Source organism: Salvelinus alpinus, chromosome 28 (assembly GCF_045679555.1).
Source record: "Salvelinus alpinus chromosome 28, SLU_Salpinus.1, whole genome shotgun sequence".
Classification (NCBI taxonomy): Eukaryota; Metazoa; Chordata; class Actinopteri; order Salmoniformes; family Salmonidae; genus Salvelinus; species Salvelinus alpinus.
In genome coordinates, this window is record NC_092113.1 from 34,633,945 (window position 1) to 34,658,009 (window position 24,065).

Below are 24,065 nucleotides of genomic sequence, written 5' to 3' on the forward strand. Positions count from 1 at the left end.
GTTGCGAAGTGACTGGCTATTCACCATTTTATCTTCTGTTTGGGAGATCACCCAGGCTTCCAGTTGATATGCTCTTTGGATTGTGCACAGAGGCAGGTTCCAGTAACCATCGAGACTACGTGGAGAACTGGAAACGAGGGATGGAAGAAGCATACGCCATTGCAAATGAAAATGCTCAGAAAGCTGCTGAAAGAAGTAAGAAGTACTATGACACTAAAGTTAGGAGTTCAGTGCTACAGCCTGGTGAGCGAGTTCTGATTAAAAACCTGACACCAAGAGGAGGACCAGGCAAACTCCGTAACTATTGGGAAGATACAATTCACACAGTAGTGAGACAAATGGGTTCAGACCTGCCGATTTATGAATTGAGACCAGAAAAGGGTAGGGGACGCTCCAGGGTCCTGCACAGAAACCTGCTCATGTCCTGTGACCACTTACCTTTTGAGACGCAACCAGAAATGACCAAAGATGACAAAAGTCAGAAAAAAAGGAGACATCAGCCTGCATCACATCCTCTAGATTCTGATGAAGACAGCGGGGATGAATATGACCTTCATGAGCCGCTACAGGTTCCCACATCTCCTACAGTACCTGAGGAGAGGAATGCTGAACCAGCGAGAGGGTGGGAACACAGGCCCCCACCAGTGAAACAGACAGTTGCGGTGCCAGTCCCTGATACGCTACCAGCACAGCCTCTTGTTGAAAAGCGGCTGGAGGAGACAACAACAGTTCAAGACCTGCCTGCTGAGGAGATGAACTTGCCTGCTGAAAATTTGCCTGATGATCGTCCACCAAGTGCCCTTCCTTCATTAACTGATGCTGCTGAACCTGAGGAACCAGCCTACCAGCTGCCACAAAGAGAGAGACACCCTCCAAGTCGTATCACCTATGATCAGCTTGGTATCCCTTCCTGCTACAGTATCCAGCCACAGCCACAGTTGTTCCCTGTCTACTCTGCACCAGGACTGGTTCCATGGCTGCCATCACTACAGCAATGTTACTTTCAGCCACCTTACATGTATGGGCTTCAGCAAACATGAGGCTACAGAGTTGACATGTTTGATCATGGACTACTGACTGATTTCACAGACTGTCACAAGAGAAAATTTGCAGACTATGCATTTAGATCATTAAAATTGATGGACTGTTGATCAATAGTATGAGAAAGGACTGTTTATGTTATACAGCTGGTCAACAGATATGGACTGTGAATAACTTGTTAGTTATATTTGAACTGTGACCCTTGACCTCTGCTCAAGTACTACCTTACAGAAGAGGATTTTCTAGGTCCAGTGCATACAGACTGTTGAAGAAGACAATGTTGGTAATGTTGGGACAACATTTATTTTGTCGGGGAGAGTGTGACAGGTTAAAGGAAATACTAATAGCCTGTTATACATTAAAAAGTATTAGTAAATTCATAGTATGTGAGGATCTTAAAACATCTAAGGTTAAGAAGATCATGCAGTCAGTATTAGTTGATAGATTGATAACATTTATATAATTCTGTTAAAATCCGTCAAGCATGCAAAGGGTACGAATTGTGAGAGGAATGTGTAAACGTTATGTTGATTCCTTTATGTTGTCGTGGATAAAAGTGCTAATCTGTGATCTACTAAATGCTCTTAATCTATGAGCCTGAGATCGATTGCTCTGGTCTCCACTCAAGTTCACGGAGAATTCGCGGTCTTTTTCTCATTGCACTAAACGTTCAATGAGTAAACATTCCGTATCACTATCGTGATTCTTTCTACCCTTTTTCAGGTACATTATTGATGATTAAAAAGAGTAATTTAAATGTAATAACTTGATAACATGTCAAGAGTGTTTAAGGTTTGTTTAGTAACATGTTGAGGAAGTTGGTTGGGTTTGCAGAGAGTAATGTGAGCCGTGCTCGGTTGCAGCTAGCTTCGTACTGCTAGGTACTGCTACGTAGCTGCCATTTTATGTCGATTGTGAATGAACGTGTGCGCTGTTGGTAAGATGTTTTGCGGCGTTATTTGTGTGGTTGTTTTTCAAACACTTTGTTGCCTGTTGATGAATTGTGTTATGGTTTACTGAGTTAAAGCTTTGCTTGACAGTTATATTGAAAACAGTATTTGTTTCAGTGATGTACAGTGTATACTGTTATGATTTGAATAAGCCTTGTACCCTACAAAACCTATCGTTCCTGTAGATCTGTTGTTCTGTAAAATGTGTTATTTATGTAAAATGATTGCACTAAACGTTCAATGAGTAAACATTCCGTATCACTATCGTGATTCTTTCTACCCTTTTTCAGGGGTGTAACATTGGCAGCAAATATGATAAATATCAGTGGTCATAAGAGATAAGGATAACAAACAAAATACTGTTTAGACAAAGCCTGGTTTTGGGAGGCTTTGTATGGACTGTGTCCCAAATGGCAACATATTTCCTAAATAGTGCACTACTTTTTACCAGGGCCCTGCTCAAAAGTAGTGCACTATATAGGGAATAGGGTGCCATTTGGATCGTAGACCCTGTGTTTTTGTGTGAAGGCACATGTTCACAATCACATCATGTCACTGCTGGTCTGAATCTCATCCATTCAGCCTTGCCGTAATGGAGTTACATCAAGTAGGCCTACATGTAATGAGATGTGAACATCCAGCTGTGTTCTGCCTCTCTGTCCCTCCAGGCCCTTTATGGACCATATAGGTGTGTACACTTGACATGCAGCCTAACATTAAAAAAATCATCATGATTATTACGAGATTATTACGAAACGTTTACAATTAGCCTATTACTGCTCAGCTCCATTTAACCCCAAACTTCTCTATGAAACTGGAACTCAAAGTAGATTTTTTTTTACAGTCTACTGCAAACATGACAAACTAGCTACAGTAAAATGTATCACGTGGTAACCCCATACTTCTCTAATGAAACATGAACTCAAAGTTTGAAAATGTACAGGCTAATGCAAGCATGGGAAACATAAATTCCATCACATAATTTAGGCTACCACAGTCTCCATCACATAGTACACGAAGGACATGGACAACAGAGGGTCCCTCTGTACCACAGAGTCGCTGCACTGCAAACATAACAAACACTGTGCTCCCTTTTTCCCTCTCTCCCTTCTTTTTCATCCCTCCCTTCATGGGCATACACACATTAATCCCCTGGGACTGAACAACTTCTGGTGATTTAGTCAGGCAGACAAAGGAGGAGCCAGGGGAATGGGGTGCGTGCCAGTGTGTGTTTGTGTTTCATTGTGTGCGTGGTCGTGCATGTGTGTGTTGAGGGGGGTTGAGGAGGGGGATGCAGTGCTTGTGTGTCTACTGTGTGTGTGTGTGTGTGTGTGTGTGTGTGTGTGTGTGTGTGTGTGTGTGTGTGTGTGTGTGTGTGTGTGTGTGTGTGTGTGTGTGTGTGTGTGTGTGTGTGGACAGAAAGGGATTGAGAGTGGAGAGGGGACATCAAGGTTCCAAATTGAGAGAGAGAGAGAGAGAGAGAGAGAGAGAGAGAGAGAGAGAGAGAGAGAGAGAGAGAGAGAGAGAGAGAGAGAGAGAGAGAGAGAGAGAGAGAGAGAGCGGCAGGTGAGCGTTGGGTCAGTAACCAAAAAGTTGCTGGTTCAAATCCATGAACCGACTTGGTGAAAAATCTGTTGATATGCCCTTGAGCAAGGCACTTAACCCTGGACCAGAGAAACTGTAAATGTGCGGAGAAAGAAGCAATGGGGCTGGCTGGTTTGAAGGGGTGGGAAAAATGTTGTGTGAAAGAGAACAAGAGAGAAATGAAGGGGGGGGGCAGAGACAAAAAAGGGGGTTGTGGGGGATTCTCCCTGATTAAATATGCCAGTGTTTGTGTGAATGAAAGAAAGAAGTGACTATAGCTACATTTCTGCTTGAACAAAAACAACTACTGTTTGCACAGGGATGAATAGGACAGAGAACATGAGAAAAAGAGAGGAATGAGAGTGGATGGATTGGGGGTAGAGGAAAATGACTGGAGCTATTTGAATATATTAGCATAGTAATATTTCTATAGGCTGAGTGGCTGGTTGTGTTCAAATACCCATACTAGTGTACTAAATAGTATCCGAGAAAAAAAAGTTTTATAATATGTGAAATTTTGAGAAATAGTACTCGGAATGCGCCATCCAATGCCCGCCAGTCGCTCATTTTGGAACAACGCATCAATTTATCTCATTATCAGATGTTGTCAAACACGTCGGAAAAGACGAGTGAATTCTACTAGATCAAACGCCGAAATGAGTATGCAGTTTAAGTGTGTAGTGTGCTAGTACTGGTATTCAGACATGGCCACTGACTGTGACTAGGAGCATAAGGAGCAGAAGCTCGGTGGGTTTTGCCCTGTGGCGTATTGCTCCGTCCAGGACACAGCAGTTTGGTCATAGAAATAAAATCACTGCACAAATCGCCGCCAATACACTCATTAAGACATCATTGACTTAAATAGTGATCTATTTGTGTTTGGTGCCCCGGTGCCACGCTGCCCTATCGGGGTCACTGCTTTGGTGTCCCGCTGTCACGCTGCCCTATCGGGGTCACTGCTTTGGTGTCCCGCTGTCACGCTGCCCTATCGGGGTCACTGCTTTGGTGTCCCGCTGTCACGCTGCCCTATCGGGGTCACTGCTTTGGTGTCCCGCTGTCACGCTGCCCTATCAGGGTCACTGCTTTGGTGTCCCGCTGTCACGCTGCCCTATCGGGTCACTGCTTTGGTGCCACGCTGCCCTATCGACCCACACTACTGGTGGGCTCAAACCCTTCAGGGGGTGGGGAGCCTTGGCGTGTCCAATATCAGTAGAATACGACCTTTCCTTACACAGGAAGTGGTACCGGTCCTAATCCAGGCACTTGTCATCTCCAGTCTGGACTACTGCAACTCTCTGTTGGCTGGGCTCCCCGTTGCTGCAATCAAACCCCTGCAATTTAGCCAGAATACCTCAGTCCGTCTGGTGTTCAACCTCCCCAAGTTCTCCCATGTCACTCCGCTCCTCCGCACAGTCCACTGGCTTCCAGTCTAAGCTCGCATCATCTTCAAGGTGCTTGCCTACGGAGCTGCAAGGGGAAATGCCTCTCCATACCTTCAGGCTATGCTCAAACCCTACATCCCAACCCAAGCACTCCGTTCTGCCACCTCTGGTCTCTTGGCTTCCCTACCCCTGCGGGAGGGAAGCTCCCACTCAGCCCAGTCAAAGCTCTTCTCTGTCAGGGCACCCCAATGGTGGAACAAACTTCCCCTAACGCCAGGACAGTGGAGTCCCTGCCTAACTTCCAAAAACTTCTGAAACCCAACTCAAATAGTATCTTAAATAACCCCACGAGGACTGGGGGGGAGGGACATGGATGAAGGGGGGGTATGGAGGAACGCAGGTAGGAACGGGGAACGAGGGTGAGGACCTGCCACGGGTGAGGACAGGGGAAGGGGACAGGGGAGGAGGCGGGACACCGGTGAGGACAGGAGGGGACACGGATGGAGGAACTCTCATAAGCCCGTTAAAGGCCTGCTCGTTAGCTCCTGCTGATTAATCCTGTGAGCACAGGACCGAAACCGACCGCCAGGGAGGTGTGTGTATGAATGTGTGTGTATGAATTAGAGGTCGACCGATTAATCGGAATGGCCGATTAATTGGCGCCGATTTCAAGTTTTCATAACAATCGGAAATTGGTATTTTTGGACACCTTTATTTAACTAGGCAAGTCAGTAAAGAACATATTCTTATTTTCAATGACGGCCTAGGAACGGTGGGTTAACTGCCTTGTTCAGGGGCAGAACGACAGATTTTACCTTGTCAGCTCATGGATTCAATCTTGCAACCTTACGGTTAACTAGTCCAACGCTCTAACTACCTGCCTTACATTGCACTCCACGAGGAGCCTGCCTGTTACGCGAATGCAGTAAGAAGCCAAGGTAAGTTGCTAGCTAGCATTAAACTTATCTTATAAAAAACAATCAATCAATCAATCATAATCACTAGTTAACTACACATGGTTGATGATATTACTAGTTTATCTAGCGTGTCCTGCATTGTATATAATCGATGTGGTGCGCATTCGCGAAAAAGGACTGTCGTTGCTCCAACGTGTACCTAACCATAATGTCACGTTCTGACCTTAGTTCCTCCTGTGGAGGAGCTCCAGTGCTCCTCCACAGCCCGGTCCTTCCGGTGTCTCCTCCACGCACCAGGTCTCCTGTAGGTCTCTCCAGCCTGGTGGGTCCTGTGGCAGTGCCACGCACCAGGCTGTCTCTCCGTCTTCTCCCTCCAGGTTTGCCCTCCAGTCCGGAGCTGCCAGAGCCGCCCGCCAGTCCGGAGCTGCCAGAGCCGCCCGCCAGTCCGGAACTGCCAGAGCCGCCCGCCAGTCCGGAGCTGCCCCTCAGTCCGGAGCTGACAGAGCCGCCCGCCAGTCCGGAGCTGCCCCTCAGTCCGGAGCTGCCGCTCAGTCCAGAGGCGCCCCTCAGTCCAGAGGCACCCCTCAGTCCAGAGGTGCCCCTCAGTCCAGTGCTGCCCTCTACTAGGGTCTCCAATCCGGGGTCGGTGGCGAGGGTCGCCACTCCTAAGGTGCCACATAAGTGGGCCGAGACTATGGTGGAGTGGGGTCCACGTCCCGCTCCAGAGCCGCCACCGCGGTAAATGCCCACCCAGACCCTCCCCTATGGGTTCAGGTTTTTCGGCCGGAGTCCGCACCTTTGGGGGGGGGGGGGGGGGTACTGTCACGTTCTGACCTTAGTTCCTTTTCTATGTCTTTATTTTAGTTTGGTCAGGGCGTGAGTTGGGGTGGGCATTCTATGTTGTTTTTCTTTGTTTTGTTCTGTATTTATATTTTTATGTGTTTGGCCTAGTATGGTTCTCAATCAGAGGCAGGTGTCAGTCGTTGTCTCTGATTAGGAGCCATATTTAGGTAGCCTGTTTTCTATTGTGTTTTGTGGGTGATTGTTTCCTGTTTCCCGTTTCAGTGTTTGCACCATACGGGACTGTTTCGGTTTTCATTTATTCTCTTGTTCTTTTGTATTTTGTATTCATTCTCGATTAAATTATATTATGGATACATACCACGCTGCATTTTGGTCCTCCTCTCCTTCCACCAACGAAAGCCATTACACATAAACATCAATGCCTTTCTTAAAATCAATACACAAGTATATCTTTTTAAACCTGCATATTTAGTTAATATTGCCTGCTAAAATGAATTTATTTTAACTAGGAAAATTGTGTCAACAGAGTCAGGGTATATGCAACAGTTTGGGCTGCCTGGCTCATTGCAAACTAATTTGCCAGAATTTTACATAATTATGACTTAACATTGAAGGTTGTGCAATGTAACAGGAATATTTAGACTTATGGATGCCACCCGTTAGATAAAATACAGAACGGTTCCGTATTTCACTGAAAGAATAAACGTTTTGTTTTCGAGATGATCGTTTCTGGATTCGACCCTATTAATGACCTAAGGCTCGTATTTCTGTGTGTTATTATGCTATAATTAAGTTTATGATTTAATAGAGCAGTCTGACTGAGCAATGGTAGGCACCAGCAGGCTCGTAAGCATTCATTCAAACAGCACTTTTGTGCGTTTTGCCAGCAGCTCTTCGCAATGCTTCAAGCATTGCGCTGTTTATGACTTCAAGCCTATCAACTCCCGAGATTAGGCTGGTGTAACCGATGTGAAATGGCTAGCTAGTTAGCGGTTGCGCGTTAATAGCGTTTCAAACGTCACTCGCTCTGAGACTTGGAGTAGTTGTTCCCCTTGCTCTGCAAGGGTAACGCTGCTTCGAGGGTGGCTGTTGTCGATGTGTTCCTGGTTCGAGCCTAGGTAGGAGCGAGGAGAGGGATGGAAGCTATACTGTTACACTGGCAATACTAAAGTGCCTATAAGAACATCCAATAGTCAAAGGTATAGGAAATACAAATCGTATAGAGAGAAATAGTCCTATAATTCCTATAATAACTACCACCTAAAACTTCTTACCTGGGAATATTGAAGACTCATGTTAAAAGGAACCACCAGCTTTCATATGTTCTCATGTTCTGAGCAAGGAACTTAAACATTAGCTTTCTTACATGGCACATATTGCACTTTTACTTTCTTCTCCAACACTTTGTTTTTGCATTATTTAAACCAAATTGAACATGTTTCATTATTTATTTGAGGCTAAATTTATTTTATTGATGTACTATATTAAGTTAAAATAAGTGTTCATTCAGTATTATTGTAATTGTCATTATTACAAATACATTTAAAAAATCGTCCGATTAATCGGTATTGGCTTTTTTTGGCCCTCCAATAATCGGTATCGGTATCGGCGTTGAAAAATCATAATCGGTCGACCTCTAGTATGAATGTGTTTGTGTGTGTGTTGGAAAGAAAGAAAAGTTTGAATACAAGAGTTGTTGCTACACTGTCCTCTGCCTGGCAACACACCTAAATAAGGCCATTCAAAGGATTATAGACATTTGAGCCTGATGAAGACCTTCAGATCCAAACGTTGCACAATAAAACTGTGGATTTGTACGGTGGTGGGTATCTATCATTCAACCATCAGTGGCAGGTATGTATCATTCAGACATCAGTGGCAGGTATCTATCATTCAGACATCAGTGGCAGGTATCTATCATTCAGACATCAGTGGCAGGTATCTATCATTCAGACATCAGTGGCAGGTATCTATCATTCAGACATCAGTGGCAGGTATCTATCATTCAGACATCAGTGGCAGGTATCTATCATTCAGACATCAGTGGCAGGTATCTATCATTCAGACATCAGTGGCGGGTATCTATCATTCAGACATCAGTGGCAGGTATCTATCATTCAGACATCAGTGGCAGGTATCTATCATTCAGACATCAGTGGCGGGTATCTATCATTCAGACATCAGTGGCAGGTATCTATCATTCAGACATCAGTGGCAGGTATCTATCATTCAGACATCAGTGGCAGGTATCTATCATTCAGACATCTGAGTTTACATTTCACTCTCAAAAGGATGAATAGTGATAGAGTACTTTGATGACGAGATGAAAGCATGTGTCCTATTGGTCAAAGTATCAAGTACCAGTCATTTTGTATTCACTCAAAGGCTACTGGCCAAATCCTAACTTGAAAGGCATACCCACAACTGGAACTGTCCTGGGATCAATGCATGATTAATGTAAAAGCTTAATTCATTTCTCTGGTTGGACGTATGTGATGAGGGATGAATACCGAGATGAACAGAGACGCTGGGTAAATAGCCTATATAAAGCAACACCTGAGACAGTCTGACTAATTTACAGTTGAAGTCAGAAGTTTACATACGCCTCAGCCAAATACATTTAAACTCAGTTTTTCACAATTCCTGACATTTAATCCTATTAAATATTCCCTGTCTTAGGTCAATTAGGATCACCACTTTATTTTAAGAATGTGAAATGTCAGAATAATATTAGAGAGTGATTCATTTAAACTTTTATTTATTTCATCCCATTCCCAGTGGGTCAGAAGTTCACATACACTCAATTAGTATTTGGTAGCATTGCCTTTAAATTGTTTAACTTAGGCCAAATGTTTCGGGTAGCCTTCCACAAGCTTCCCACAATAAGTTGGGTGAATTTTGGCCCATTCCTCCTGACAGAGCTGGTGTAACTGAGTCAGGTTTGTAGGCCTCCTTGCTCGCACACGCTTTTTCAGTTCTGCCCACACATTTTCTATGGGATTGAGGTCAGGGCTTTGTGATGGCCACTCAAATACCTTGACTTTGTTGTCCTTAAGCCATTTTGCCACAACTTTGGTTATGTAAGTATGCTTATGGTCATTGTCCATTTGGAAGACCCATTTGCGACCAAGCTTTAACTTCCTGACTGATGTCTTGAGATGTTGCTTCAATATATCCCCATAATTTTCCCTCCTTATGATGCCATGTATTTTGTGAAGTGCACCAGTCCCTCCTGCAGCAAAGCACCCCCACAACATGATGCTGCGACCCCCATGCTTCAAGGTTGGGATGGTGTTCTTCGGCTTGCAAGCCTCCCCCTTTTTCCTCCAAACATAAAGATGGTCATTATGGCCAAACAGTTCTATTTTTATTTCATCAGACCAGAGGACATTTCTGCAAAAAGTATGATCTTTGTCCCCATGTGCAGTTGCAAACCGTAGTCTGGCTTTTTTATCGCGGTTTTGGAGCAGTGGCTTCTTCCTTGCTGAGTGGCCTTTCAGGTTATGTCGATATTGGACTCGTTTTACTGTGGATACAGATACTTTTGTACCTGTTTCCTCCAGCGTCTTCACAAGGTCCTTGGCTGTTGTTCTGGGATTGATTTGCTCTTTTCGCACCAAAGTACGTTCATCTCTAGGAGACAGAATGCGTCTCCTTCCTGAGCGGTATGACGGCTGCGTGGTCCCATGGTGTTTATACTTGCGTACTATTGTTTGTACAGATGAACGTGGTACCTTCAGGCGTTTGGAAATTGCACCCAATGATGAACCTGACTTGTGGAGGTATACAATTTTTTTTCTGAGGTCTTAGCTGATTTCTTTTGATTTTCCCATGATGTCAATCAAAGAGGCACTGAGTTTGAAGGTAGGCCTTGAAATACATCCACAGGTACACCTCCAATTGACTCAAATTGTGTCAATTAGCCTTTCAGAAGCTTCTAAAGCCATGACATAATTTTCTGGAATTTTCCAAGCTGTTTAAAGGCACAGTCAACTTAGTATATGTAAACTTCTGACCCACTGAAATTGTGATACAGTGAATTATAAGTGAAATAATCTGTCTGTAAACAATTGTTGGAACAATTACTTGTGTCATGCACAAAGTAGATGTTCTAACCGACTTGCCAAAACTATAGTTTGTTCACAAGAAATTTGTGGAGTGTTTTAAAAACAAGTTTTAATGACTCCAACCTAAGTGTATGTGAACTTCCGACTTCATCTGTATATCAACGCCCAAAACACTCAGCTTCAGCTAACAGGTCTAGACTTGAGGAACATACAAGGAAGAGGAATATTTTGTATTTGGATAGAAGCTGAATGAAAATGTGCACTTGTACACAGACATCAGACCGTCCAACAACAACAACACAGTTTACAATAAGAATCTAATTTGAGAAGAGATGTTCAAAGACATAAAATGCCTTATCTAACTTTGAAAAGAGAAGTTAAACTTCCTTCCTCTCCTCTAATCATAATCACCATCACAGTATCCGACTCTTTGATACTGTTTCTCCTTCTCCTGTCCTGCATTTAGACTGGGACTTGGAACTTCCATACAACACTCAAACACACAGTGGTTGTTCTCTTCCCATTGGAGGAACCCAAGACTTAAGAACACAACAACTACTATTGTCCAATCCAGGTCAAGCATGTGACACTGAGGGCAGTGTAGGTAGCAAGCACACAGAGGACCGTTAGATCCCTCAGAGAGAGTGGGACTGAGATCCCTCAGAGAGAGAGGGGGGAAGAGAAAGAGAGAGAGGGGGGGAGGGGAGCGAGTGAGTGAGATCACTCAGAGAGAGAGAGAGGGGGGAAGAAAAAGAGAGAGAGAGTGCGAGTGAGATCACTCAGAATAGACGAGAGAGAGAGTGAGAGGAAGGAGTATTATCTAACCGTCTATTATTCTGCTGTCCCTTTTCCACTCCCCCTCTCTTCTCTTCTCCTATCCCCTTCTCTTCTCCTCTCTCCTGTCCTCCCCTCTCTGCTCTCTTCGCCTCTCCTGTCCACTCTCCTCTTCTCCTCTCTCCTGTCCCCTCTCCTCTCCTGTCTCCTTCTCTTCTCCCCCCTCTCTTTTCCTCTCTCTTGTCCTCCCCTGTCCCTCCTCTCCTGTCCCCTCTCCTCTTCTCCACTCCCGTCCTCCCCTCCCCTCTCTTCTAATCTCTCCTGTCCCCTCCCATCCCACCCCCCCTCCTCTCCTCTTTACTAATTTATCCTGTCCCATCCTTTCTTCTGTCCATTGTCCTCTCCTCCCCTCCCCTCTCCCACTCAACAGTCTATCTAATCCAGGTGAGAGGGCCTTAATCAGCGGATGTGTCTGTGATGAGTTAGGATTACAACATGTTACTAAAGTGTCTTAGGTCTACTACTGAGATGGCGCTCCGATCCCAGTGGATGGATTAAGCTGTTTTAATATAACATACTACTGATCTGATCACCTCTGACCTGAAATAATTTAGTAATAGGAGTTACACATGTTACTGAAGGGACCTAGGCCTACTACTGGAGTGGAGCATCATCTACTCAAGCTCCCGTCTCTATGGATGAATGAGCACTTTTATTACTATAACTAGGCCAACTACGCATGCTACTAGAGTGGTTTACTATTCCTGGAGCCCTCGCCCATGGTGGATGGAGCCCTCGCCCATGTTGGATGGAGCCCTCGCCCATGGTGGATGGAGCCCTCGCCCATGTTGGATGGAGCCCTCGCCCATGGTGGATGGAGCCCTCGCCCATGGTGGATGGAGCCCTCGCCCATGGTGGATGGAGCCCTCGCCCATGGTGGATGGAGCCCTCGCCCATGGTGGATGGAGCCCTCGCCCATGGTGGATGGACAGGCCTGCTGTTTTAGGTCTAGGCCACTACATATCATACTACTGATAAAATTGGATTAACAGAATGGCCAAAGTCTCTCAGACCACGGCACAAATTTTATTTCTATGATACTGAGTGCCACCTCTGAACCAAACTGCTTCATAGTTTATATTAGAATAGTGATTTATTATAAGCTTATGGTTTTCAGTGACTGGGTTCAGGGGGTTAACGTATGAAGTCCTCAGCATTTTTATCAAGAAGGAGTGGTCTGATAATGACTAGAGTACATCACTACTTTAGACAATGGCTGAATCAAAAATGGCACCATATCCCCTATATGGTGCATTACTTTTAACCAGGGCCCTATTGGCTTCGTTCAATGTAGTGCACTATATAGGGAATAGGGTGCCATTTCAGAGCTACATCTGTTATTACTCCCAGTGGGGGATCCAATAAAACATTATAACCAGTGCTTTGATGCTCTCTTTTAACAAACTTTTTTTTTAAACAAAAAATATGTATTTTTAATAATCACTATGTATATGTATATATATATAAAACATTTAATAATAATAAAAGAGGATAATCATTTGGCAATGGCAATTCTGATTTACAAATGGACAAGCCAGTGACAGCCAATGATGGTCATTTTTACAGGCTGTAGTATAGGGCCATGTGTGGTTGTCGTCAGAAGACACATCATGTTGATTGATTCTAATTTGACCTTAACATAAAAGCAAAACGCAATTAATTATGGCGTTTGTAGCCTGTAGCCTGATATTGTTTACAATAAACACAACACGGCCAAGCGCAGGTCCTTCCTCAAAAGGCTCCTCTTGCTTGCTGGCTGCTTGCTGGCTGCTGGAGCAGACTGTAGAAGCCGTGGCAGGATAAATGTTGTAACCTAGCGCGCGAGGGTTTGCTATAATTTATGATTGACACTTCAGATTGAAATCCCACAAAAACCATAAATGGATACGCTAGGTTATAATAAGACAATATATTTGTTGTTTCAGCAGGGGAAGCTAAACTAACGTAACAAGCAATTGGCAAATAATAAATTTGATGGCATTTTCCATGGAGCAGGCGCACGGGCGCGAATACTAGGCTATCCAGCACTACAGAAATCTGACATAACGTAAACAATGTAACCTATGAAATAATATATGAATATTGAAGCCTGCCCTGTGCTGGGGATTAAATAAGAAAATCTGAGGCACGATATCACCGGGTAGAAGCATTTAACTCCCCAATTAGACATCATGGTAGTTAGCGTACAATAACAGATTGCAACACCTAAGCTACCCTGGTGAACAGAAATAGGGATTCCATTCCAAGCTGTCCAGCACTGTTGGAAATTCGTTACAATTGATACAATGTAGCAAGAAAACTGCACTTACCTAAATGTATCATCTCGTTAACGTCCGTTCTGAATTTTTTTGGCAAACTGGTAACCCAGACAGCTAGCAAGCTAGCTAAACAAGCCCTATAATTTATATTCCGTTATGTAGCTACACAAATTATTTCAAACGTTGCTCAAGCGACCTTTAAATTGCACTTCATTGCCTATAATTGTTTTAACAGCAATATTCCATCAGATTATGCAAGATACGACTCATTTTCAAATGATATCCTTTTTTAAATTTGAGCTTCACCATTAGTGCGTGTCGGTAAATCCAAGTTTGAAAATCCCAACTAGTGTCGAGTCTTTCTAAATCTATACTAGAGCAGGCAGGAGGTCTAACGGTACGTGCCACACAGATGATGCTTGCCTTTCGTTGGTCTGATCTTTGATGTACAGGTTTCCCCGTCAACCGTCGATGTGGCGACATAAATGTATATACACTTATACATGCAGATACCTTCAGACGCTAATGTATGTACATCATTTACAAGATAGGAGTCACACGGCCATCTGTGTACAAGGTGTAACTGCACGCGCTTACTGGCTTCTCCATTCCTCTCCACAACCCGCGAGGAGGCTCTGATGTGCGCACGCGAGCGCTGCTGAAAAGGGCCACAAGAGGGCGGCATGCAACTCGCCTGCATTCTGTTGTGGCCTCTCCCATTTGAATGAAATATTGCATTACACGGTAGTAAGCCCCATTACATTGTTGTCTTGCAAATACGGTTATGTAAATTATCTGCTATACATGGCATGTGAGTTCTTCTTACATTTAGATTGGGCACACTAGACATGTCTGTAATTGCACATGACAAAAATCTATGACTTGTCATTTGTGGAATTGATGTTTAGCCGTCATTTCCCCATTTCTTATGCATCGGCTCAAATTCAAGGACAGAGTTTAGCATATCATTTTCATAATGCCCAAAAAGCACACAGATGGAATAATGATCTCTATTCCACAAAACATGTCAGAGAAAGAGGGAAAAGGGATCTCAGTGAATGGGGTTGGGCCATTTTCTTTCCATTCTGCCGACCCCTGTTTTTAAGGCACTCACGCAAGTACAGAATGAACTGAATAACCCCGTCTTTTGGCGCCCCCTAATGGGTTTCAACAGATGACTGCTGTCTGTCCACGGTGCATGACACTGCTCCCTATTCTTCATGGAGCATGCAGATGGGGGCATTATGCATGACTTCCCACAGATCTGGGGCTGCATGTAACAAGACTGAGTAGGCGTGCTGATCTAGGATCAGTTTTGATTTTAAGATAATGGACAGGAGGGAACCAAGGGCTGCACTGTATGTCTCAAGAGCATCAGTGCTGACCTAGGATCAGTTTTGATTTTAAGATAATGGACAGGAGGGAACCAAGAGCTGCACTGTATGTCTCAAGAGCATCAGTGCAGACCTAGGGTCCGTTTTGCCTTTTATACCACAATGTCTTCTGTACGTTGAGTTGACATCAGCTTTTTCAGTCGTTCACATTGTCATTACATCAACCCATAAAGAAGATTGTAGTAATCAGATGACCAAATACATACTTTACATACAGTCATACTCCACAAAGGATAGCCTGTAAAATTCACTCAAGGTAGTATTTGGTCCAAGATGGTTTGCGCTCCTGCGAACTCCATTGCTCATTGTCAAGCCATGACAATCATTGACATAAGAATTGACATGATAGCACACACAGACTGGCACTCAGGCTGAACCACACCGCACACACAGAGATTTATATATTTTAATATTTAACAAAATAGTGTAAGTCACAAAAATGAATAGTAGAATTCTATAGTACACTTGGTCTCAAAGCACTTGTTTTGAGTATTGAAAATGTAACAAGTGGTGTATATTTAATCAAATTCAGAGAACAAAATACGCAAAAAAACAAATAAAGTAATACAATATCCAAATAAACAACAGTAAGGACAAGGCCTGAGATACACAGGTAAAAGCATGAATAGTGTTGTTATCCAACAGTACAATCATGTTTATTTTAGGTACTGAAGTCCACTCTAGTGTGAAATCAAACCATGAATATAGCCTACGGGGTGTAAAAAGTAGTATCTACAGGATTCTAGACTAGTTCTATTCCAAGTTAAATACACAAGATTGGCAGATGTTGACATAATGTTTTTGAGTAAACTGCTGTGCAGCAATCAATGTTCTCTCTAAGACAATGTTGGTTGGTCCTTTGCATGTGGTGATGTAAGTTTCCTTTACCAATCAGTCTTTAAGATAGATGACACAGAAACCTTGGTATAAAACGCTTTAGTAATAAAATGCAATTGCAGACAGAGTTTCACATACAGAATATCTCAATAGTCTATAGTAAAGATCTGTGGCGCGAAACAGGAGACCACACTCTATATACAACCTACCGTCAATCATATCTTAAAATTGTTGCATTGGATTAGATACAAAGTATCTAAGATGAGAAAAACATGGTCTAGACTGTGGTTTCTCTCTCTACTATCTCAGCCTTGAGCCTGCGTGACTACCAGCAGGTGCAGACAATTCTCAGCCTGAGAACTAAAGCAGTACATCTCCATTTACCCAGTACTTTTACATCACTGCGCATTGCAAGCATACAAAGGTTATCACATATATACAGTAATCATGGCATTGGTGTAGCCCCACACCCGACCCCCAGGGTAACCCTCAACTAAAAGGTGGAGGTTATTAGCACTTTAACCTGGTCCCAAATCTGTTTGTGCTTCTGGCAACTCCATTGCACCTTGTCAAGCCAAATGTTTGACATGACAACGAGTTGGCATGCTGGAACAAACAGACTGGCACTCAGGCTAGCACAACTAGATTGAAATCTACAATTTAATATATTAAACTATGCATACAAAATATATATTAATGCATTTTAATCTTAATTTATCACAACATACAATATCCTTCCTAGAACAGCCAGCAATAATATGTTGCTAGTGAATCTATGAATCTTAATTGTATTCTGTTCGCGATTTCCATTCATATAGGCAGCATTATCTGCCCTCTTCCTGTGCATTTGCAGGGTTTTACAGACATTACTTCTTTAATATATTCTTTTTTTTATCCAGCATAATTTTTTTCCCTTATCTGTGCATCAAACATTTGGTCTCTGAAATATCCATGTATTCCTACGTGGTCATTCCCAGGAACATTAAGCCTCAAACACTTAAATCAATTCCTAGTTCAAATGTCAAGTTCAAACAGTTGCTTCAACAAGTTAGCATATCAACCATTAGGCCAGCTTGCCTATTGCGCTACCAGCATTGTTACAGTGGGTCAGTCCACTCAAGAGAAGATGTCCTTTGCAGCACGTGTTACTTGACAAAAAAACAAAAAGTGAAGAAAAAAATGAAGTATTGTAGGAGTCTTTACCTCCCTGTAGTTACATGATATTGTAACAGAGCATCATTTATCCAACTGTAGTCGTGCAATACCAATACCATACTCAAGTCTCATTAGGGACAGTCTGGCCATAGGGCCATCTTAAGCCCATTAAGTGGGCTTGTCTAAATGATAATTTGGCTAATAATGGGTGCCGAGAAACACAAAAAAGGGCCGGTGTGATATAAATGCAGAGGGAGAGTTATGGTCCCAGTCCATCCACAAGTTTCATTAATGAGAAGGAATGTGAGGAAGCCTGAAAATCGAGGCTAGTCAAAATGTCATAGTCAATGCTTCTGCTGCTACAGTTTCTCCAGATAGATCTGTGCTGCTAATCCTTAGAACCAGAGGCCTTCACTCTCAAAAGGTGCTAGTCCTTAGAAACAGGTAGAGTTCCAACTCTCCACCCTTCTCCCAAAGTGTGCACTTTTCTTGCACACTCCCAGTATTTAAAAGCATTGGATCCATGTAGGGCATAAGCATCATCTGAGAAGAGTGGAGGAAGGGAGGGATACAAGCAGAGTGTGTTTAACCTTCTGAAGGGGAACGGAGGGGGACACAGCCGTCCATTTCCAGAGACTCAGGCCAGCCTTCGTACTTGTTACTGTTCTTACTGTTCTTCATACGCTGGGGGGGTAGAGAGAGACACACAGGCAGAGAGAGAGGGCATGAACATTAGGCTTTACAGAACAAACAAACTGACAGAGCCATAGATATAACACAGTGTAGCTATAATATGGACAGAGTTACGAGCAGAGCTATGAGGAGAACAGTGAGTGTACAGATACGTCATCACGCGTAATCACAGAGGTCACGTATCCTTATCTCATGCACACGTATATGTACAAGCACATCCAACTATAAACGACACAACTACGCTGGATAGCCATTTTGCTTGGCGCTCTTGCGTTGTTCCTACGGTATAAATGATGTATATTTTAGGCTTTAAGTAAAGGTAGTCTACCTGTTCGAATGGACTCTTGTTCTCGATGCCCTTGGCTCCTACAAACACCCAGCTGTCTCTGAAGGTGAGCTCCTTCACTGCTGTGCTACCCAGCTCCTCAAACAGACGACGAGCCTCCTCATTTAACCTGACACGGGTGTTAGGAGAGGGAAACAGACAGTTACAGTAAAGTAGGCTAGCTAGATGAATGTCCATTTTGAGTTTGGGAAACCCTGCCATACAGTACAATATACCAATTTTGTATAGTTTAACACCAAACATAATCTTCACTTAGTAATGTTTACAATGGTAAGAATAGACTGGTAGATTTACAAGTCGTCAGTATGTTCAATTTGGTTTTGTTAAGCATTTTACAAGATTGTGGTGACTGTAAAACAACCCCTTTAGTGCTGTGTGTGGGAGTCATGTGCCATGAAGTGTAATATTACAACCACACAGCGCTGAAAGCATTGCACAGGACTGGGGCTCACTTAGTAATGTCCATGCTAGACTCTTACTTTGTGGCAGGATCATCAAAGGAAGCTACAAACACAAGTGTTCCCTCGTGTAAAGGTAGGAGATACTTCAACAGGTGAGTAACATCTGAGAATGGAAGACAGACGGGTAAGGATGTAGCCTATTAAAGTACCTGTATTTAACTGAACAATATGTAGAGGGGCGTTAAGCCACTTTTAACCTCTTGTACAGTGAAAATATTGAAGGTAATGATAAAATATATATAAAATAAACTCATTCAAATATTACGAACATGCACCAAATGACACCATGACATCAGTATAAAGGTGTTTAATCCTCTTACCTCCTTCCCACATATCAAATGATTTTGTGTCCAAGAGCTCTCCAGATACCCCTGATGAGCATAAACATGAATTAATTTAAAGTTAGCAATCTGTGCAACAGTCAAGTCAAAATCACAACTGCACAAATTAACTTGAAACATAACTTTGAACAATTTGTCAGAGATTATTCTAATTAATTACCATTTACTAAAGCAACGTTTAGTCCTCTACCAACATTGTTGTTGACACTGCTGACAAGGCTGAGGGAGAGAAAAGGAAAGGTTGGAGGAACCGTAAGTACCAACACTTTACCTGGGTTGGTTAACGTACTAACTAGAAACACAAGCATTTTGCTACACCCGCAATAACATCTGCTAAATATGTGTATGTGAACAATACAATTTGATAATTTACTGGTTAAATTTAAGACGATCATAAACCCATTGTAGGCAGTAGATGAAAGATGAGATTAGCGCTACTAAACTTTCAGGAAACTAACCCCTGAAGAGGTCATCTATACATTGTTACACACAGACAATGAAGGAGCCACCATAGACAGACAGAATGACAGATAGAATGACGCTACAGACAAAACCACTCCTTCGGTCATTTTTGGCAAGATGGCCCAAACAGATCTGGGATCAGGCTAATGAAGGAAAGCAAAAAAAGACAAATACTTGAATTCAGCTCTTCAGACAAACTTCAGGGTTAAGATGGTATGATGGCAGAAAGAGACAGAGTTCATATGAGAAATAAAAGGAAACGGAGGCAAGCTGGAGAGAGTGAGATGGTTGGCGGTGACATTGATACATTGGTGTAAGAAGTGTGATGGCCCCGATGATGTACAATAATTCTCACATCTTATCCTCCAGGCAGATTTTGGGCCCAATGACGTTGGCGGCTCCAGAGACGACGCGGAAAGCCAGATGTTTCTGAGGACAGGGAGCTGACAGACCACACTTGTACCTGTGTGGTTTGGGCTCTGGAAGAGGAGGACACACAAATTAGCACATTAGAATGAAAGCGTACCCAAGCTGGGAATATGGTGCTCAACTGAGGGACATCGATTAGCACTGTCCCACTGACATTGAAATGTTTAGGTTCCAAAAGGACTACTTTTTGTGATTGCCACTGTAAATAATGGTCTTAACTTCTCACATACCAGCTGTTGGCTCCTCGTTTGTCCCTGTAGAAAAGATAGATATGAGTTAATGTTGATCTATCCGGTTTTCTCCTATCACAGCCATTCAAACTAACTGTTTTAGTCACCATTGGCTGCTGTGAAATCCCTGAGCAGTTTCCTTCCTCTCCGGCAACTGAATTAGGAAGGAGGCCTGTAACTCTGTAGTGACAGGGTGTACTGATACCCAATCCAAGAGGGTAATTCATAACCTCACCACTCTGAGATATTCAACGTCTGCTTTTTAAAAATTATAAATAAATCTACCAGTAGGTGCCCTTCTTTGAGAGGCATTGGATAACCTCCCTGGTCTTTGTGGTTGAATCTGTGTTTGAAATTCACTGCTCGACTGAGGGACTTCATAGATAATTGTGTGTGTGGGATACAGAGATAAGACAGTTATTCAAAAGTTCATGCAACTTATTAAGCACATTTTTACCCCTGAACATATTTAGCCTTGCCATAAAAAAGGGGTTAAATACTTGACTCAAAACATCTGTTTTCTATTTGTAATTAATTTATAAAAATGTCAAAAGACAACTCCACTTTGATATTATGGGGTATTGTGTGTAGGCCAGTGACAAAAAAAAAATCTAAATTTACTCAATTTTAAACTCAGGCTGTAACAATAAAATGTGGAAAAAGTCAAGGGGTGTGAATACTGACGACACTAAGTGTGGCGATAACATCGTATTCCAAATCAGATCAAATGTTAGTCACATGTGCCGAATACAACACACCTTACAGTGAAATGCTTACTTACAAGCCCTTAACCATTGCATTGTGACGTCCCTGGCAATTCCCAGCCCTAGTCTATTAAAAACTGTCAGAAGTAGAAATTGGTCTGAAGCCGAAAAAAGGAAATTCACATGAGCGCCACAATGCCTACTCCACCAAGTTGTTTTTAGCACACAGCTACTGTAGTAGGTCAAAGCTATTTTTGGTCTATTGTACTTCAAACAATGTCTATGCAGGTTGCTTAGGATTCAAACCTTCTCAAACATCCTAATTCATACTCTTCAGTGTCCTGCTATTAAAATAGTGTACACACACACAATTATCTTTCAAAACATTAGGAACTTATTCCTAATATCGAGTTGCACTCCCTTTCGCCCTCAGAACAGGCTCAATTTGTCGTGGCATGAAATCTACAAGGCGTTGAAAGCAGTCCAGATGCTGGCACATGTTGACTCCAATGCTTCCCACAGTTGTGCCAAGTTTTCTGGTAGTGCATCTCTACACCGAATATCTCATTCCATCTCATCCCACAGATGCTCAATTGGATTGATGTTCGTGGAATCATTCCTGGACAATCCTAGCCTTGTGGCAAGGGGCATTATCCTGCTGAAAAATCCATTAGCAGATGGATATACTGCTGCCATGAAGGGATGCACCTGATTGGCAATGATTTCCAAAAATACACCACACGATCATCACCAGCCTACAACGTTGACACTCGGCATAATGGATGCATGTACTAATGTGGTTCTCTCCATACCCTAGTGCTCTCATAAGCATGAAACAGCAGGAACTGAGATTTATCAGATAAGGCAAAGGTCAGGCAAGCAATAATGTAGGCTTTGTTTAACCTTGGGGTTTCCAACCTTAGTGCACCCACCCCCCCGGCTACTTTTTTTTACTTGGATGGTAACTTCAGGTTCTCAGGTATACATTGAATTACTCATTTTAGATGAGCAATACCCATTGCATGTATTATACATTTGCAGCGTGACAGTTACGCATTGTTTGGTGTTGACTATGAATTTTATTTAGCTAGCTGTACTTTGTTTGTGGAAGAATGTGGGCTCGCTAGATTGTCAACTAGGGCTAACCTCATTAACCAACTGATCGGTTGTTTGGTTGATAGGCTGTTAGTCGACCAAGATTTTTTGTAAGCAGTCGCAAATATATTTTTCTTATGGCACGAGAGACCTGTCTGATTTGCACCTGTCTCAGTGGACTAATCCACTGAAACCGCAGGGAGGCCATGGTCCAAGAAAAAGGTAAGTGTTGCATGGATGCACAACGCACATCTCTTCCGCCTGAAATGACATACCCAAAACTAACTGCCTGTAGCAAGGATATGCATATTCTTGGTAGCATTTGAAAGGAAACACTTGGAAGTTTGTGGAAATGTGAAAGGAATGTAGGAGAACACATTAGATCTGGTAAAACAAAGAAAAAGCCAACCGTTTTTTGTACCATCATCTTTGAAATGCAAGAGAAAGGCCATAATGTATTATTCCATCCCATGTGCAATATAGATTTTGGCCACTAGCAGGGTATGTGCAACATTTTAGACTGATCCAATGAACCATTACATTTCTGTTCAAAATGTTGTGTCAAGACTGCCCAAATGTGCCTAATTTGATTATTAATAACTTTGTTCAAAACTGTGCCCTCAAACAATAGCATTGTATTATTTCACTGTAATAGCAATGGTTAATTGAGCAACACAGTTAGATTAACAAGAATTTAAGCTTTCTGCCAATATCAGCTATGTCTACGTCCTGGGAAATGGTCTTGTTACTTACAACCTTACACTAATCGCATTAGCCTACTTTAGCGCAACTGTCCTGCAGGGGACCCATCGATCCTGATTTAGTTTTAAGGTCCTTGTCCTGTTGCATTGACCACAGGTGGACTCCAAACAAGTTGTAGAAACACCACCAAGACAATCAATGGAAACAGGATGCACCTTAACTCAATTTAAGTCTCATGTAAATAAGGTATGTTTTTTTGTATACATTCAAACATTTCAACAACAAAAAAACTGTTTGCTTTGTCATTATGGGGTAGTGTGTAGATTGATGAGAAAAAATATATAATTTTATCAATTTTAGAACAAAACTGTAACGTAACAATCTAGAAAAAGTCAAGGGGTCTGAATATTTTCCTAAGGCACTGTACTATTGTGGGGGCTAGACGTCAGACAGTAAGGTTGTCTTAGTCTTACCACTGAAGAAGTGTTTGACCACCAAGTTGCTGTCCCCTCCAAGTATGGAACTGGCTAACACCCAGGTGAGGCCCACCAATAGCAGCACAGCAACAGCTCGCAGAGGCCCTGGCACACAGACACATTCCATTAGAATAGGTTCTTTCTCAGCAACAATACATGACATTCATTAGATACAACTAAAAAGACAGATGGACTCTCCTACCTGCCAATCTCATGATTTATTTTCTTCAGAAGCTAAGGCAGAGAGACCGGCAAGTAGTCCTATAGAAAACAAAGAGAATAATATAGTCAGTAATGTTAGAAAGAACATGAGCTTTCCTGGTAATTTCGTGGCAGTTTCACTGAAGCAACAATGTTTGAAACATTAAAAGGATACTTTTGAGGAAATTACAGGAATCTCTATCAATGATACAATGTGGCAAGCAAGATAACTCTTTCGAGATGCATTCGACAAGACAAAGGCAAAAAGTGGAAAGGCGCCCACTGCAAGAAGAGCAAAAAGGAAACACCCACTGTTATTTATTCCAAGGAAAACTCATCTAGATTTCCTTCGTGAAAATTCACCTTTCCTGGCAAGACAAACTTGGACACAAAAAATGAAGCCACTAAAATATGATTTGGGAGGCTTAGTTCACCGTCTGTAGTGTTTGCATCGTTCCAGTTACGACAAGCATGGAGAAATTATCTTAATTTCTTTAAGCGTGCGATCTTACTGATTAGTTTTGAGCGTTTCATTTTCTGTGACGTCAGCCTCGAGTCTGCGTGCATGCGTTTTTCCACTGTTATGCCGCGTTCAAATCAACTCGGAACTCTGAAAAATACGACTTCAAATCACAAAGTCAGTGATTTTCAGGTCGGAACGTCTGAGCTCCAGAAAGAGGCAGGAGTAACCGAGTTAGATTT

General features: G+C 42.7%; 2 protein-coding genes across 6 annotated transcripts in view; both read right to left on the reverse strand.

Moving 5' to 3' along the window:
* Positions 1-14,481, reverse strand: part of LOC139558020 (serine/threonine-protein kinase Wnk-like) — a 118,466-nt gene extending 103,985 nt beyond the window's left edge. For all 4 annotated transcript variants that reach the window (XM_071373426.1, XM_071373428.1, XM_071373427.1 and 1 more), the window contains exon 1: positions 13,889-14,481. The gene's annotated coding sequence lies outside the window, so the exon portion shown is untranslated. The remainder of the gene's footprint in view (positions 1-13,888) is intronic.
* A 1,142-nt stretch (positions 14,482-15,623) lies between these two features.
* On the reverse strand, positions 15,624-23,910 carry LOC139557745 (protein FAM3A-like). 2 transcript variants are annotated; one of them, XM_071372891.1, is made up of 10 exons: positions 23,676-23,910; positions 23,365-23,423; positions 23,160-23,267; positions 20,186-20,209; positions 19,882-20,005; positions 19,225-19,283; positions 19,044-19,094; positions 18,742-18,826; positions 18,245-18,371; positions 15,624-17,907 (listed from the first exon to the last, which is right to left on the reverse strand). In XM_071372891.1, exons 2-10 carry the CDS (start codon positions 23,375-23,377, stop codon positions 17,809-17,811), a joined length of 690 nt encoding a protein of 229 aa, XP_071228992.1. In that variant the 5' UTR covers positions 23,378-23,423; positions 23,676-23,910; the 3' UTR covers positions 15,624-17,808. The 2 variants fall into 2 exon arrangements, with proteins under 2 accessions (XP_071228992.1, XP_071228993.1); XM_071372892.1 differs by lacking the exon at positions 23,676-23,910 and adding an exon at positions 23,554-23,572.
* Between the last annotated feature and the right edge of the window lie 155 nt (positions 23,911-24,065).